The 12,221-nt window shown below is 37.5% G+C and overlaps 1 protein-coding gene across 9 annotated transcripts in view; it reads left to right on the top strand.

Moving 5' to 3' along the window:
- OSBPL1A (oxysterol binding protein like 1A) overlaps positions 1–12,221 on the top strand; it is a 206,440-nt gene that overhangs the window by 137,442 nt on the left and 56,777 nt on the right. For all 9 annotated transcript variants that reach the window (XM_053571974.1, XM_053571976.1, XM_053571975.1 and 6 more), the window contains one exon: positions 2,839–2,995. In XM_053571974.1, the coding sequence (XP_053427949.1) occupies positions 2,839–2,995 (157 nt within the window). The remainder of the gene's footprint in view (positions 1–2,838; positions 2,996–12,221) is intronic.

The raw sequence follows: 12,221 nt of genomic DNA, 5'->3' as shown, positions 1-12,221 counted from the left end.
CCTGTGTATTCACTAAGTCAAAATCTTCTTTGGGGAAAAGTCTGTCTTTGCTTGTAGAAGCTCATACTGCTGCTTGTTTAGTGTTTTACTGTGTATCTGCTTTTCGTTAAATTTCTTCTTAGGTAGGCCCATCCCAGGCTTGGGATTTTGTATCTCTTACATTGTGAACGTACTAGTAACATCAGTCACATTCCATAAATGCTTGAGGATTTTTGCTTCAGGGGTTTTGGTTTTCACAACATCTAAGTTACAAATTAACAGTACATCTTAATCCTAACCAATACGGACACAATTATTTTATTTGAATTTTCAAATTCTTAGTTTTCTTTTATATGAAGCAGATTATAAAATACAGAAGTAAAGAACTGCCCCCGCCCACTGGCCCCATACTGGTTTTTATCCTTGACTCAGGCTGTGTCCTGCTGCCCCCTGGGGACCTCTCTGTCCTCTGAGTGAGCGCCACTTCCAGTTTTCAGGACTTGCTGTCAGCACCATCCCTGCCTTGTAGCCTTTCCTGGCTGGCATCCCTCTGTTTACTCCAGAAAATTGACTGATCCCCTCTTTGCCTAATGTGCCCTAAACAGACGTCTGTAATTTTACTGCTTTTGTTTGTTCACATGTCTGCTTACCTGAACCAGACTGGTCTGTCTTTAATGCAGAGGAAAAGTATTTCTTTACTTTTTACATAGTATCTTGACTTTTTGACTTAGCATTATGTTAAAAGCTTTAAGTATGGAGAATCCTCCAAGAACTCAAATTAGACCTCCATTTGGCCCCACAATCCCACTACTAGGCATCTACTTAGAAGAAAAAAAATCATTTTATCATAAGGACATTTGCATTAGATTGTTTATCACAGCTCAATTTGCAGTTGCCAAGATGTGGAAACAACCTGAATGCCCATCAACTCAGGAATTGGTTAACAAATTGTGGTACATGCACACCATGGAAGACTGTTCAGCCATAAAAAGATGGCGACCTTACATCTTTTGTATTATCCTGGAAGGAGGTGAAACACATTCTTAGTAAAGTATCACAAGAAAGGAAAAGCAAATATCCAATGTACTCAATCCTAACAGGAAGCCAGTAGACAATCTAATACATGCCCATGTAAGAAAAAAGCTCATTTCAATTCAAGTTGGGGGGAAGGGGAGAGGAAGAGGGTGGCGTGATCCCACTGGCTGGGCACAGGGTGGGGTGTGTGGCACACCTTTTGAGTGTGAGACATAACCACGAGAGGGAGTCTACCTAACAACATCAAATAATCAAACAAACCTGGTTGTTTGTACCCTTACCTTAACCTGAAATTAAAAAAAATAATAATAAAATTTTTAATTTTCTATTTTACTAAACTTTTTATGAAATATAATTTTAACAACTGCTTGTTTCATCTAATAGGTGACTGTCCTTCCGGAATATTGGCTATTCCGGTTGTCTTTTTTTTTTTTTCAATAAAAGTTTATTTCTTTTGGTCTGCCAAAATTGATAATGAAAAATAAATGTCTCTTTAAATATGTTATTAAAATACCTGTTTCTTTGCCATAAGGTATATGACAGGGCAAACTATATTTTCACAAATTCCATTAAAGTTATATTTACAGAAAAATAGTTCTCCCAGCATTGCAAGTCTTTCTGTAAGTAACTTAGAGGATCTAGCTCAGAGGTCAGGGTGTGTCATCCAGCCTGCAAGATGGATCGTCTGACAGGCAGTTGTTCTTCTGAATCAACCATGATTTTGCTGGTTCCATGATTTTTGCTGAATTATAGAGCACAGTAATGGGGGGGGAAGCATTGAAATATTTTCTTCGTTGACCACTTTAGCTGTAATGCGTACTTAGTAGATTGTCAGTTAAGTGTATCTGAGCAAGTTTGCTAAGCTGTGTGTCAGAGTCTTTCCTAGAGCTGAGAGAAGGTGAGTGAATCGTCATCTGCTTAAGATGAGAAGTGGTAGGTTGTCTTGAATTTCTATTTTAATTAAAAGTTGGCCACTATTTAAAATTTTATGGAGAGGAAATGACTACTGTTTTGAGCCGAAATACATGCAGTATTAAACAAGGAGTCGGAAAGCCTAGGTTCAAATGCTGGTTCACCCACTCACAGGCCTGGAGACCATGAGCACATTTGTGAGTAAAACCACATAGTTCTGCCTCCCTTCAGCAAAGCCTCCTGGAGTTGCTCAAAAGAGATGAAGAATGCGAAAGTGCCTGCAAATGTACTATATCAGACAAAAATGAGTGTCTTACTGTTCCAAACAGGCAGGTGACACCACTCTGAGTAAGCAGCCAGTTGGGAACATGGCATTTCCATCTTCAGGATGCCTGCCTGACCATTAGTATATGGACTCTTTAGGCTTTAGCTTTGAGGAGTTAAATAGTATCATACTGGACAAAGTATTTTTAAAAATAGTTTAAAATTACCTTCCCTTTTGTGTCTGTTATAGTGGATATAGTTTAAACTTCTCATAAGGACAGCTGCCGTAGCCTTTTCATTATTTGTGGTTAAGAAATGGAGTGGTGGAAGATAAAGATGGAAATTTCAGGGGGCAACAGATGAATATAATTTTTTGAAGAATTAGGTAATCTCTGGCGATCTCTTTTCCTCTATAGAATCTGGTTAACTGAAAGCTTACGTAAGCGTACATCTGTTTCATAAATCCACGTTAGCCTTCTTGGGTATAGGTTCTCTGAAATCCCTGAAGAGGTAGTTAACGGATGGATTGTTGAAGGACAAAGTCGGCTGCTTAAGTTTCAAAGCCTGGTGCATTAAGGGATGTATCCATTGTTACTGAAGCCTCGTGCCCAAGTTCAGTTCATTAACTATGAACCTGCTCTGCCACAGATTCCGAGTCCGAGCAGTCCCTAAGTAGATTGGAAGCAGTGACAGCACGTTCCTTTGAAGAGGAAGGAGAGCATTTGAGCAGTGGAAGACACAGAATGTCCGAAGGAAAAGATTGTGGTGGTGGAGACGCTCTCTCCAATGGCATCAAGAAACACAGGTAGGACAGCCTCTGCCAGTTCTCACTGCTGTCTTTTTTATGATTAAAATAGCTTTGAGTTCATAAAGAAAGTATGCTTTGTCTTCAATATCCCCCTTCCCCCCGTATTGGGAGCTGTAGTATTATGTCACCTCAAAGGATTTAACTTAAATACTTTTTCCTTTGTCTTTTTAAGAGATATCATCTGTAATTTTAGGAACAAAACACAAAACTAGGGTTTAGCAACCATGTTTTTAGGGGTGTATATAAATCCTTTTTGGTGATTTAGAAAGGTTATTCAGAACGACCTATCGAAACTGATGCTGTGCTCCCCTTTGCATCATACATCTTTTATGACTGCCTCCCAATGCGATTTTAGTTTCTCGTCATTCGATCTGCTGGTTTGTTTTATTAAGAATGAATGGTAATATTGCCAGCCTGTTGACACGATTTAGTTAAATTTAAACAAAGACTTCTATTAAGACCCAGGTTTCGTTGAACATACCCATTTATGCCGCCTAATAACGTTAGTATGTTTTTATCCCCGCGATGGTTTAGTCCTAGAGAATGTCCCAAATTAATGAGATGTAACAGACACTACAGTTCTCTGGTTTCAGCACAAGTTTACAGACACAGAGGCACATGAGCGAGCTTGTATTCATGTAGTAAAATGTTTTATAAAGTTAGCTGTGAAGGATATATCTTTTTGTCATTGTACAGGTTACTTTTTGGATAAGAAGTTATTAACGGTTAATTTCTACAATAGTTTTTTTTTTCTTTTTCTTTTTCTTTTTTTTTTTTACACAAAATAGTTTTTGTTGATTCGTGTATTTGTAGATCGTGTAACTCTAACCTCATTTCTGCACCATGCTTCTGGCCACTACTGGTCTCAACTATTGTTCTGGAAAAAAATGTATGCGTCACTTCTTTGATTTATGTATATTTTCCTCTTATCAACAAAAGTGTCTAAGTTTGTACTTTTAAAAGATCAGTGAGTTTTAAGTAACTAGGTAATAACTTTTTTTTATTGGTATGTTGTCCTCTAAACATGCTTATTAATGGTTATCCCTTGAAGTTTACCATCGCAAATTATGTGGCTAGCAGCGTCTTTTCTGATTACTCTGTAGTTGCTGTCAGCTTCTTTGAGTTCAGTACTAATTCCATTCAGGGCATGAAACTACCTAACAGTAAACCTGGAAGGCCTACCAGTCTCTAAAGTGAAGACAACCTTTAACTTATTTAACACATACATGGTGCCAGTCTGGTAGGAATACAGGTGAAATCTCTGGAAAGTTCAAAGAAACATAGAAACACTCAGTGTAGTTGCCAATATCAGAAAGAGTGCTGCGCTCAGAGGCTGGTGCGCATGCGTGCTGTGGCGGGGTCAGGGGACAGATTCTTTACTTCCCAGGGTCCAGGTGCCCTTTTCTACGTGTGCCATAATCAACAACAGTAGCTATTTTGCATTTGACAGAACTAAATTATACCATATTCCTGTACTCTGTGTTCTTAGTCAAACTCAGCCTGGTACAAATGTTAAAAAAAAATGAAGTCAGGACGTGTCAGTAAGGAAAAAGACAAAGAAATGCAACAGGTAGTGAAGTAACCCGGACGGTGAGCCTGAGGAAGGAGACGTAACTTACTAAACTTACGGATGTCGTGCAACATTCTTCAGTTACTCAGAGCAACAGAGGAAATTGTCAGCAGCCTAATATGTGGGAAAACATCACAGTTTCCTATTTTTAAAAAGTAGATTCCATAGGCATTTTTAAAAATCCTATCTTTTTTTTTTTCATAAAGTTCTTCTCTAATCAAATAGAGCATATAATTAAAAGGTTTAATTTTAGGGCAGTGCCTTGTGGCTCAGTGAGTAGGGCACCGGCCCCATATACCGAGGGTGGTGGGTTCGAACCCGGCCCCGGCCAAACTGCAACAAAAAAATAGCCGGGCTTTGTGGCGGGCGCCTGTAGTCCCAGCTGCTCGGGAGGCTGAGGCAAGAGAATCGTCTAAGCCCAGGAGCTGGAGGTTGCTGTGAGCTGTGACGCTATAGCACTCTACCGAGGGCAACAAGGTGAGACTCTGCAGCTCTAGGAAAAAATTGGAGAAAAAAAATTTAATTTTAAAATACAAAAAAGGTATTCCTTTCACCTATACCGAATGTATTATGGGTAATCTGTGTTTATAATAGATTATTACATTGATATTGAAAAAATTTGTATGTAATAGTAGTTTGGGTGATTTTTAGAAACATGGGAGTATGTTGCTATAGCGTTTGGGTCACTGGCCTGAAGTAACCAAGAAGTTTATTTGAAGTCTTTGTGTCTTATCTAAACAATTCATGTGAAAATTGTACTCAGCCTTAATCATGGTTTTTCTTTAATATTGAAAACTAATTTACTTCTTTCTCAACTTGCCCATAAACATCTTACGTTTCCCCTCACTCACACCACCAGTCACCCTCTGGGAAACACACACTCAACATTTAGAAAGGGAGACATGGGAAGGATGTGATTATGGCATTTTTTGTTTTTTGAAGACAGAGCATCTTACAAATTATAGTTTACATGGAAAGCATTAAATCCCAGCTTAACTAATTTATTGATAAAATAGGATAAGGATTTTCAACTTTTTTTTTTTTTTTTTTTTTTGCAGTTTTTGGCCAGGGCTGGGTTTGAACCTGCCACCTCCAGTATATGGGGCCAGCGCCCTACTCCTTTGAGCCACAGGCACTGCCCTTTTTTTTTCTTTTCTAAGCCATGGAATGATTTTTATGCACAGAATTTTCACGTGGAAGCTGTTAAAATCTTGCCATCTTTATTTTGATGGCATATTTTTCCCTCAGAAAATATCAAGTTGCTTTGTGGAGAATTAGCTGATACTGTGCTGTAGTCAGGTTTATATTTACAGAGCTTACTGCCATCTTGGCCCTGTTCCACGGGTTCAATTCTCTACATTTGGACCTAAGTTATTAAATTTATTCTGCGCTTTAATCTTCTAACTTGTCAGCAGTTTTGCCCAGGATTTTATATTTGGTAAAACTGTCTGTTTCAACCATGTCACTAGACATAATATAGACCAGAGTAGAATCTGAAAAAGCTGGATCTGTGTGTTTATTGTGTAAATGTTAATCACTGTATTAATAGCATTAATATTCAGATTAAAGAAGAAAACTATATGATCAACTTGATAGATACAATAATTTTAATAAAATTAAACAGTTATTCATGATTAATAAATATCTTAGCAAATCACAATAGAAGAGAACCTCTTTAATTGGGTTTAAAGTTACAACAAACTACTTGATAAGGAGATGTGAAAGCAGTTCTTACAATATCAGGAATAGGACACAGTGCCTCCTCTCTTTTTTATTCAGTATTATTTGAAGTCATGGCTAGAGACATCACAAGGACAAAATTTAGAAACGACCAAAATTGTCATTATCCACAGATGACATGATTATCTACATAGAAAATCTGCAGAAATTACTAGAGCAAATAAAGTTTGGTAAAGCTGTTGTATACAGAGCCAGCAGTTTCTGTTCACTATCAACAGTCAGAAACTACAGTTAAAATTGGAGGGAGAAAGATATTTAGAGTAGCTTATAAAAATCACATACCTAGGAATAAAGCTTAGTCAAAAGAAGTGTAATAAAAAAACTTGTTGAAAAAGCAAATTAATTGTCAAAAAGGTGATCTTACCAAATTGATCTGTAGGCTCAGTGTGATTTTAATTAAAATCACAGTTTATGTTTCCTCAGAAGTTGGAAAATAGATTCTGAAATGTGTATTTATGTACAAGGGCTTTGAAGAGCCAGTGTACTACTCAAGAACCAGGTCAGAGGAAAGGAAGGCATTTGTCCTGCCTAATGACAAATCCTTAGTGCAGAATTATCCTGGAGATAGACTGACCTTTGGAATGGAAGAAAACCCCCTGAAGACTCCCGTCTATCAACTTGGTGTATGTATTCATAATAGAGCTGGTGTATATATTCATAATAGAGCTACTGTATCAGATCAGTGAGGGAGTGGATGGTTTGGTAAATGCTGCTTAGATAGTTATTTAATGTGAAAAAAAGAAAGTGCCTTCCTTTATATTCTAGAAGTGCCTTCTAGAATATAAATTCTAGATGAAGCAAACACTTAAATGTGAAAGTGCAAAACTTAAGTACTGTTAGAAGAAAATATAAAACATCTTTATAATTTTGAGATAGGGAGGGATTTTTTTTTTAACAATGGAAATATAATAAGAACAATGTATTTTTAGCCTGGATTCTAATTAACTTGTCCTTGATATACAGGGTGTCCATAAAGTTCATGTGCAATTTACTATGTTAAACTAATTTAAATTGCACACAAACTTTATGGACACCTGTATTAACTTGAATAAAGCCTTCTATAGTAAATGTGGCTGAGAATCTCAAAGGTTTATTTTGCTGAAATGGTACATTAGGAGTCCAGATGATTGCTTAGCTTTGTTCACCCTCTGTGATTGCTTTAGATTTGAATTATCAGGTAGCCAGAGAGAGAGAAGTATACTAACAATTATCTCTGCACGTGAAGAATTCATACAAGAATTCATACACTGATAAGTTGAATCAGATTAAAAATAAAAGTGAAGACAGTATCTTCCAGGAATTAAAATCATATTGAGAAAATATTGTAAGTGGTCAATAAAAGTTATTAAACTTGTGACTATAATTTTTAGAATAAAAAAACCACCTTAGCTTTGAAATCTCACTCCCTATAGATATGGGACAAGTGATCTGGCTCCAGACTTTATTAGATCAGGGCATGGGTTGGTGACAACCCCAAGCAGAGATCCTCTGGTGCCCTTGTCTACCAGAAAATAATTTGGAGTACCTCCTACTTGTCACGTAGTGACCAGGGACACTTAATCTATGTTTCTGGTTTCCAAAGGAGCCATCAGTGAAAGAGTGAGGGAGCCCTACCCAGAATTAGCTAGATTGGCTGGAGGGAGCAGGGGTTCCGTGGACTGTGTGAGTCTGTGCTCTCCTCGTCTCTCTCTGCCCTCTGCATAGAGTGCTTACTTGCCCTGCAAAGTCTAGGGTTGCAATGAAAAGAACCAGTAGTATCATGGAAGCTCAAGCAGGTCTGATGTGGGGCCTGGCGGTTTAACAAAAGGTGCTCACAAGCCTGTCTCTACTAGCACAGGAGAGAAGGGAACTAGGGATCAGGGAGCTGGAGATGAGAAACTTTCAGAGGAATAGGAGAGGAAGATATTTCCTATTCTAAGAAGCGTGGAGGTCGGGTGAGGGTACCACCATCCTGTGGTGTAGGCAGCCTGTTGGCCATCCAGACACTGCAGGTGTCTGCTGACAGAGGCCAATGCAGATTGGACACCTGGAACAGATCGGCCAGCTGAATGCTGAAGCAGAGGACTAAAAACCAGCAGGCCACTCTGATTACATGTGACAGCCATCTCTCCTGAAAATACATTTGGAGACCTAATTAAGAGGGAGTGCCAGTTTGGCAAGCGGGGACTAGTCATCCAGCGAAGAGGGTGCTTATCTGGGACTAACAAGCTGCTAGGTCTCTCGGAGTATGCTAGGAATTAAATAGATCCATGGTAATCACCTTTACAAACCTAGGTTGAGTTGCAAGGCTGATTGCCAGGAATCAGTCTATGGGACATCTTTCCATGGAACATTCACCTCTTCCTGCCCTTGTTTAAAAAGCAGATTGAAGAGGAGGTGTTCTTTTGGAAGTGAGGGCTGAGGATCAGAGTCCCACAGGCTCACCTCCTTTATTCTGCCCCTCCCTCCTGAGACAAGTCTTTTCCCGTTCTAACCAAGCAGTGGTGGCGGAACACTTTGACCTGACTCTGAGCACTCATCTGTCTAATCTATTCTAGATTAGTGATGATTGTGGGCGATGAGAGCAGTTTTCTAGGGAAGCCATCATCTGTAAAGTTTTGCTTGAATCGACAAAATAGCAAATAGCTAATGAATTTATGTTGTTTGCCTTGGGATGGGGGCGGGGAAGAAAATATTGAATATATTTTCAGGTATATAATCCTATTTGAAAACTTTTTGTTATGGAAAATTTCAAACATGCCTACAAGTAGGATATTATAATGAACCCTTTATCATGGGCCAACTTTATTTTGCCTTCAACTATAAACCCCCTCAGCTCCCATCTCCTGTAATTTTAAAGCAAATCCAAGATATACAATTTTATCTCTATTTATTTTTTCTAGGACATAGCTTTTTAGTTGACAATTAAAAATTATATGTTTATGAGGTACAGCATGATGTTTTGAAATACATGTGCTGTACATTGTGGAGCACAATGTTACATTGTTAATTAGGCTAAACTGACCTAATTAACTTCCGCATTACCTCACATAATTAATTATTGTGGCAAGAACAGAGAAATCTGCTCTCTCGCTGATTTTCAAGTATACGGTATGTTATAGATTTCCTGAATTTATTCCTGCTAAAAATACGAATGCTTCATGGATTTGTGGCCATGCTAATCTTCTTGTATCATTCCAACTTTTGGTTTATGTGCTGCCAAAGTGAGCGTTCATTTCATCTTATAAATAACTATATGTTATCTCTAAAACAATAGGACCCCCACCAAACCACAGTACCATTATCACACTTATATAGTACTTTCTTATCATCACGTGGGGAGTTAGTATTCAGATTTTCCTGGTTGTCTCATAAATGTCACTTAGTAATTAATCCAAAATGTCATTTATAATAAAAATCCCAAAGTTTCCCATACTGCATTTGGTGTGTATGACTCTTAAGTCTTTTTTTGATCTCTGGGTTTCCTCTTGCCTCCCCCATTTTTTCTTTGCCATTTATTTGTTGAAGAGACCTTTGATTTGTCCTGTAGATATTCCACAGTCAGGATATTGCTGTTAGCATTCTCTCGGTATCATTTAACGTGTTCTTTTATCCCTGAGTTTCTTGTAGAAATCTGGTTTGGCCAGATTTAGATTTGAATTTTTTGGCACAAAATACTTCACAGGCACATCACATACCATGGGTTTACCTCCGATCACATCCTTGGGTATGTGCTGTCTGGTTTTCCTTGTTTCTGTAATGTTGATACTATTTCTTGGGTTTTTTTTTTTTTTTAATTGTTGGGGATTCATTGAGGGTACAATAAGCCAGTTACACTGATTGCAATTGTTAGGTAAAGTCCCTCTTGCAATCATGTCTTGCCCCCATAAAGTGTAACTATTTCTTGGGTTTATTCATTGCCAGTCGGATACATAGTGATAAAGTTGCCCTAACAGCCTTTCATCCATTTTAGCAGTTATTTTTGATCTTTGTCTACATTCTTCTTTCTTTTTTTGAATTTCAGATTAGTATGAGGGTATAAATAATTAGGCCACAATTTTTTGTACATTAGGTGAGGTCCCTGAGTGTGCCACACTCAGGATATTTTCTTCTTTAGGTGCTACAAAATAGTGATATCTCAATGTTGTTTTTTCTACATTTATTACCTGGCATTCTTCTATAAAGAAGTGCTTCCCACTACCTCTTCACACGCTCCAAAGATGACATATGAACCCTTGGATGGATTTGTTTAAATTCTTTATAGGGGCTGTACACAGTGGCTCATGCCTGTTATCATAGCACTCTGGGAGGCCAAGGCGGGTGGATCGCCTGAGCTCACAGGTTCAAGAGCAGCCTGAGCCAGAGAGCCAAGCCTTATGGTGGGCACCTGTAGTCACAGCTACTTGGGAGACTGAAGCAAGAGAATTGCTTGAGCCCAGGAGTATAAGGTTGCTGTGAGATGTGATGCCACGACATTCTGAGGAGGGCAACAAAGTGAGACTCAGTCTCAAAAGAAAACCTTTTATAGAATTACTCCCCTCTCTGGTCCCTTAATGTTGGCTTCCGTGTGTATTTGACAGGCCCTAGTTGGATTTGTTTTTAAGGTATAATTTGCATGCAATAACTCCATTGTCTTTGATGGCTGTCTTGCTTTTGGTGGGAAATAATATTTAGAAAAACAATCTGAGTGGTAAGGCTCTTCATTGCTACTGGCTTGGCCATTGTATTTAGTGCTTTTCATTGGAGAGAGCTGAAGCGTCCCAGTTTTTGAAAAAATACTTTACTTGTTCATACCAATATATTTCCATTTTAATTTTGGATTGCAGGATTTTTTCTTAATTCCTTTGATTCTATTTGTGTCTCATGGTTCCCAGTGACATTAATAGAATTTATCTATTTGCTTTATTCTAACATATATGTGTTTATAACACGTAACATTTGTATAGATACAAATACTGTTACTAACATGATTGTTAAAAAGTTACATATTTCTTTTTCGTTCCTTTTATTTTTTAATATAGCTCACTTGAGACATACAGTCAAATGTTGTGTTCGATAAAAGTCATTTTCCATGGTTCCTTTCTGTGTGGTTAAACTACTAACTTGTTACACAGATTCATTTGTTTTATTTGCTTTCAAGCTTTAGGATTCCTTTTTTCCATTTTGATTTAATTTTTTATAGCAATGTAAAGTATTTACATGATTCAAAAATCAGAAATACAAAACAGGATACATACTACATATATACATAAAAATATAATTTCCAATCTTGTCCTCTCAACACTTGTTTCTTCCCTCCCCTGAAGGGAACCTTTTTAAAATAATCTTTCCAGTTATTTTGGTTTTGATATAAACAATGCAAAGATATATATTTTTTTCTCCTTAGTTAAAAGATGATATCCAACGTTGCTTTTTTCCACTTAACAATATAGGCTGATCCCCATTCTTTTTGTCTCTTTCATTAATTTTTGTCCAGTAATTGGTTATTCTCTTGGGACCCTTAAATAAATGTACATACATGTTTATATGTATGTGTTTAGAGATAATTCTTTCTATAATTTTGAATTGGTGATTCATTCCTGTGGCTCAAAATGTAGAAGTATATTAGGGTGCATTTTGCAATTTTTTTTTTTTTTTTTTTTTTTTATTGTTGGGGATTCATTGACATTTTGCAAATTTTAACTTCCCTTTCCTTATCCAGTGCAATCACTGTTATTTCATATAAAATGTTTTTGCACAAATGATAGAAATGCATGTGGTTCCTGACCATACTTTTTAAAAATAAATATAAAATTATTTACTTATTCATTAAGTACCTGTTCAACCCTGATTAATGTCATAGGTGCTCAGGATACAGAACTGAAGGGACAGAGACCCTATTCTTACAGAGAGACCATTTCCGACATAAGGGAGGTTCAGCGTCTTTTTCTTTCT

The sequence above is a fragment of the Nycticebus coucang genome, chromosome 19 (assembly GCF_027406575.1).
Source record: "Nycticebus coucang isolate mNycCou1 chromosome 19, mNycCou1.pri, whole genome shotgun sequence".
NCBI classification, from domain to species: Eukaryota; Metazoa; Chordata; class Mammalia; order Primates; family Lorisidae; genus Nycticebus; species Nycticebus coucang.
The sequence above is the reverse complement of the archived record's forward strand: the minus strand, read 5'-3'. Positions and strand labels throughout refer to the sequence as shown.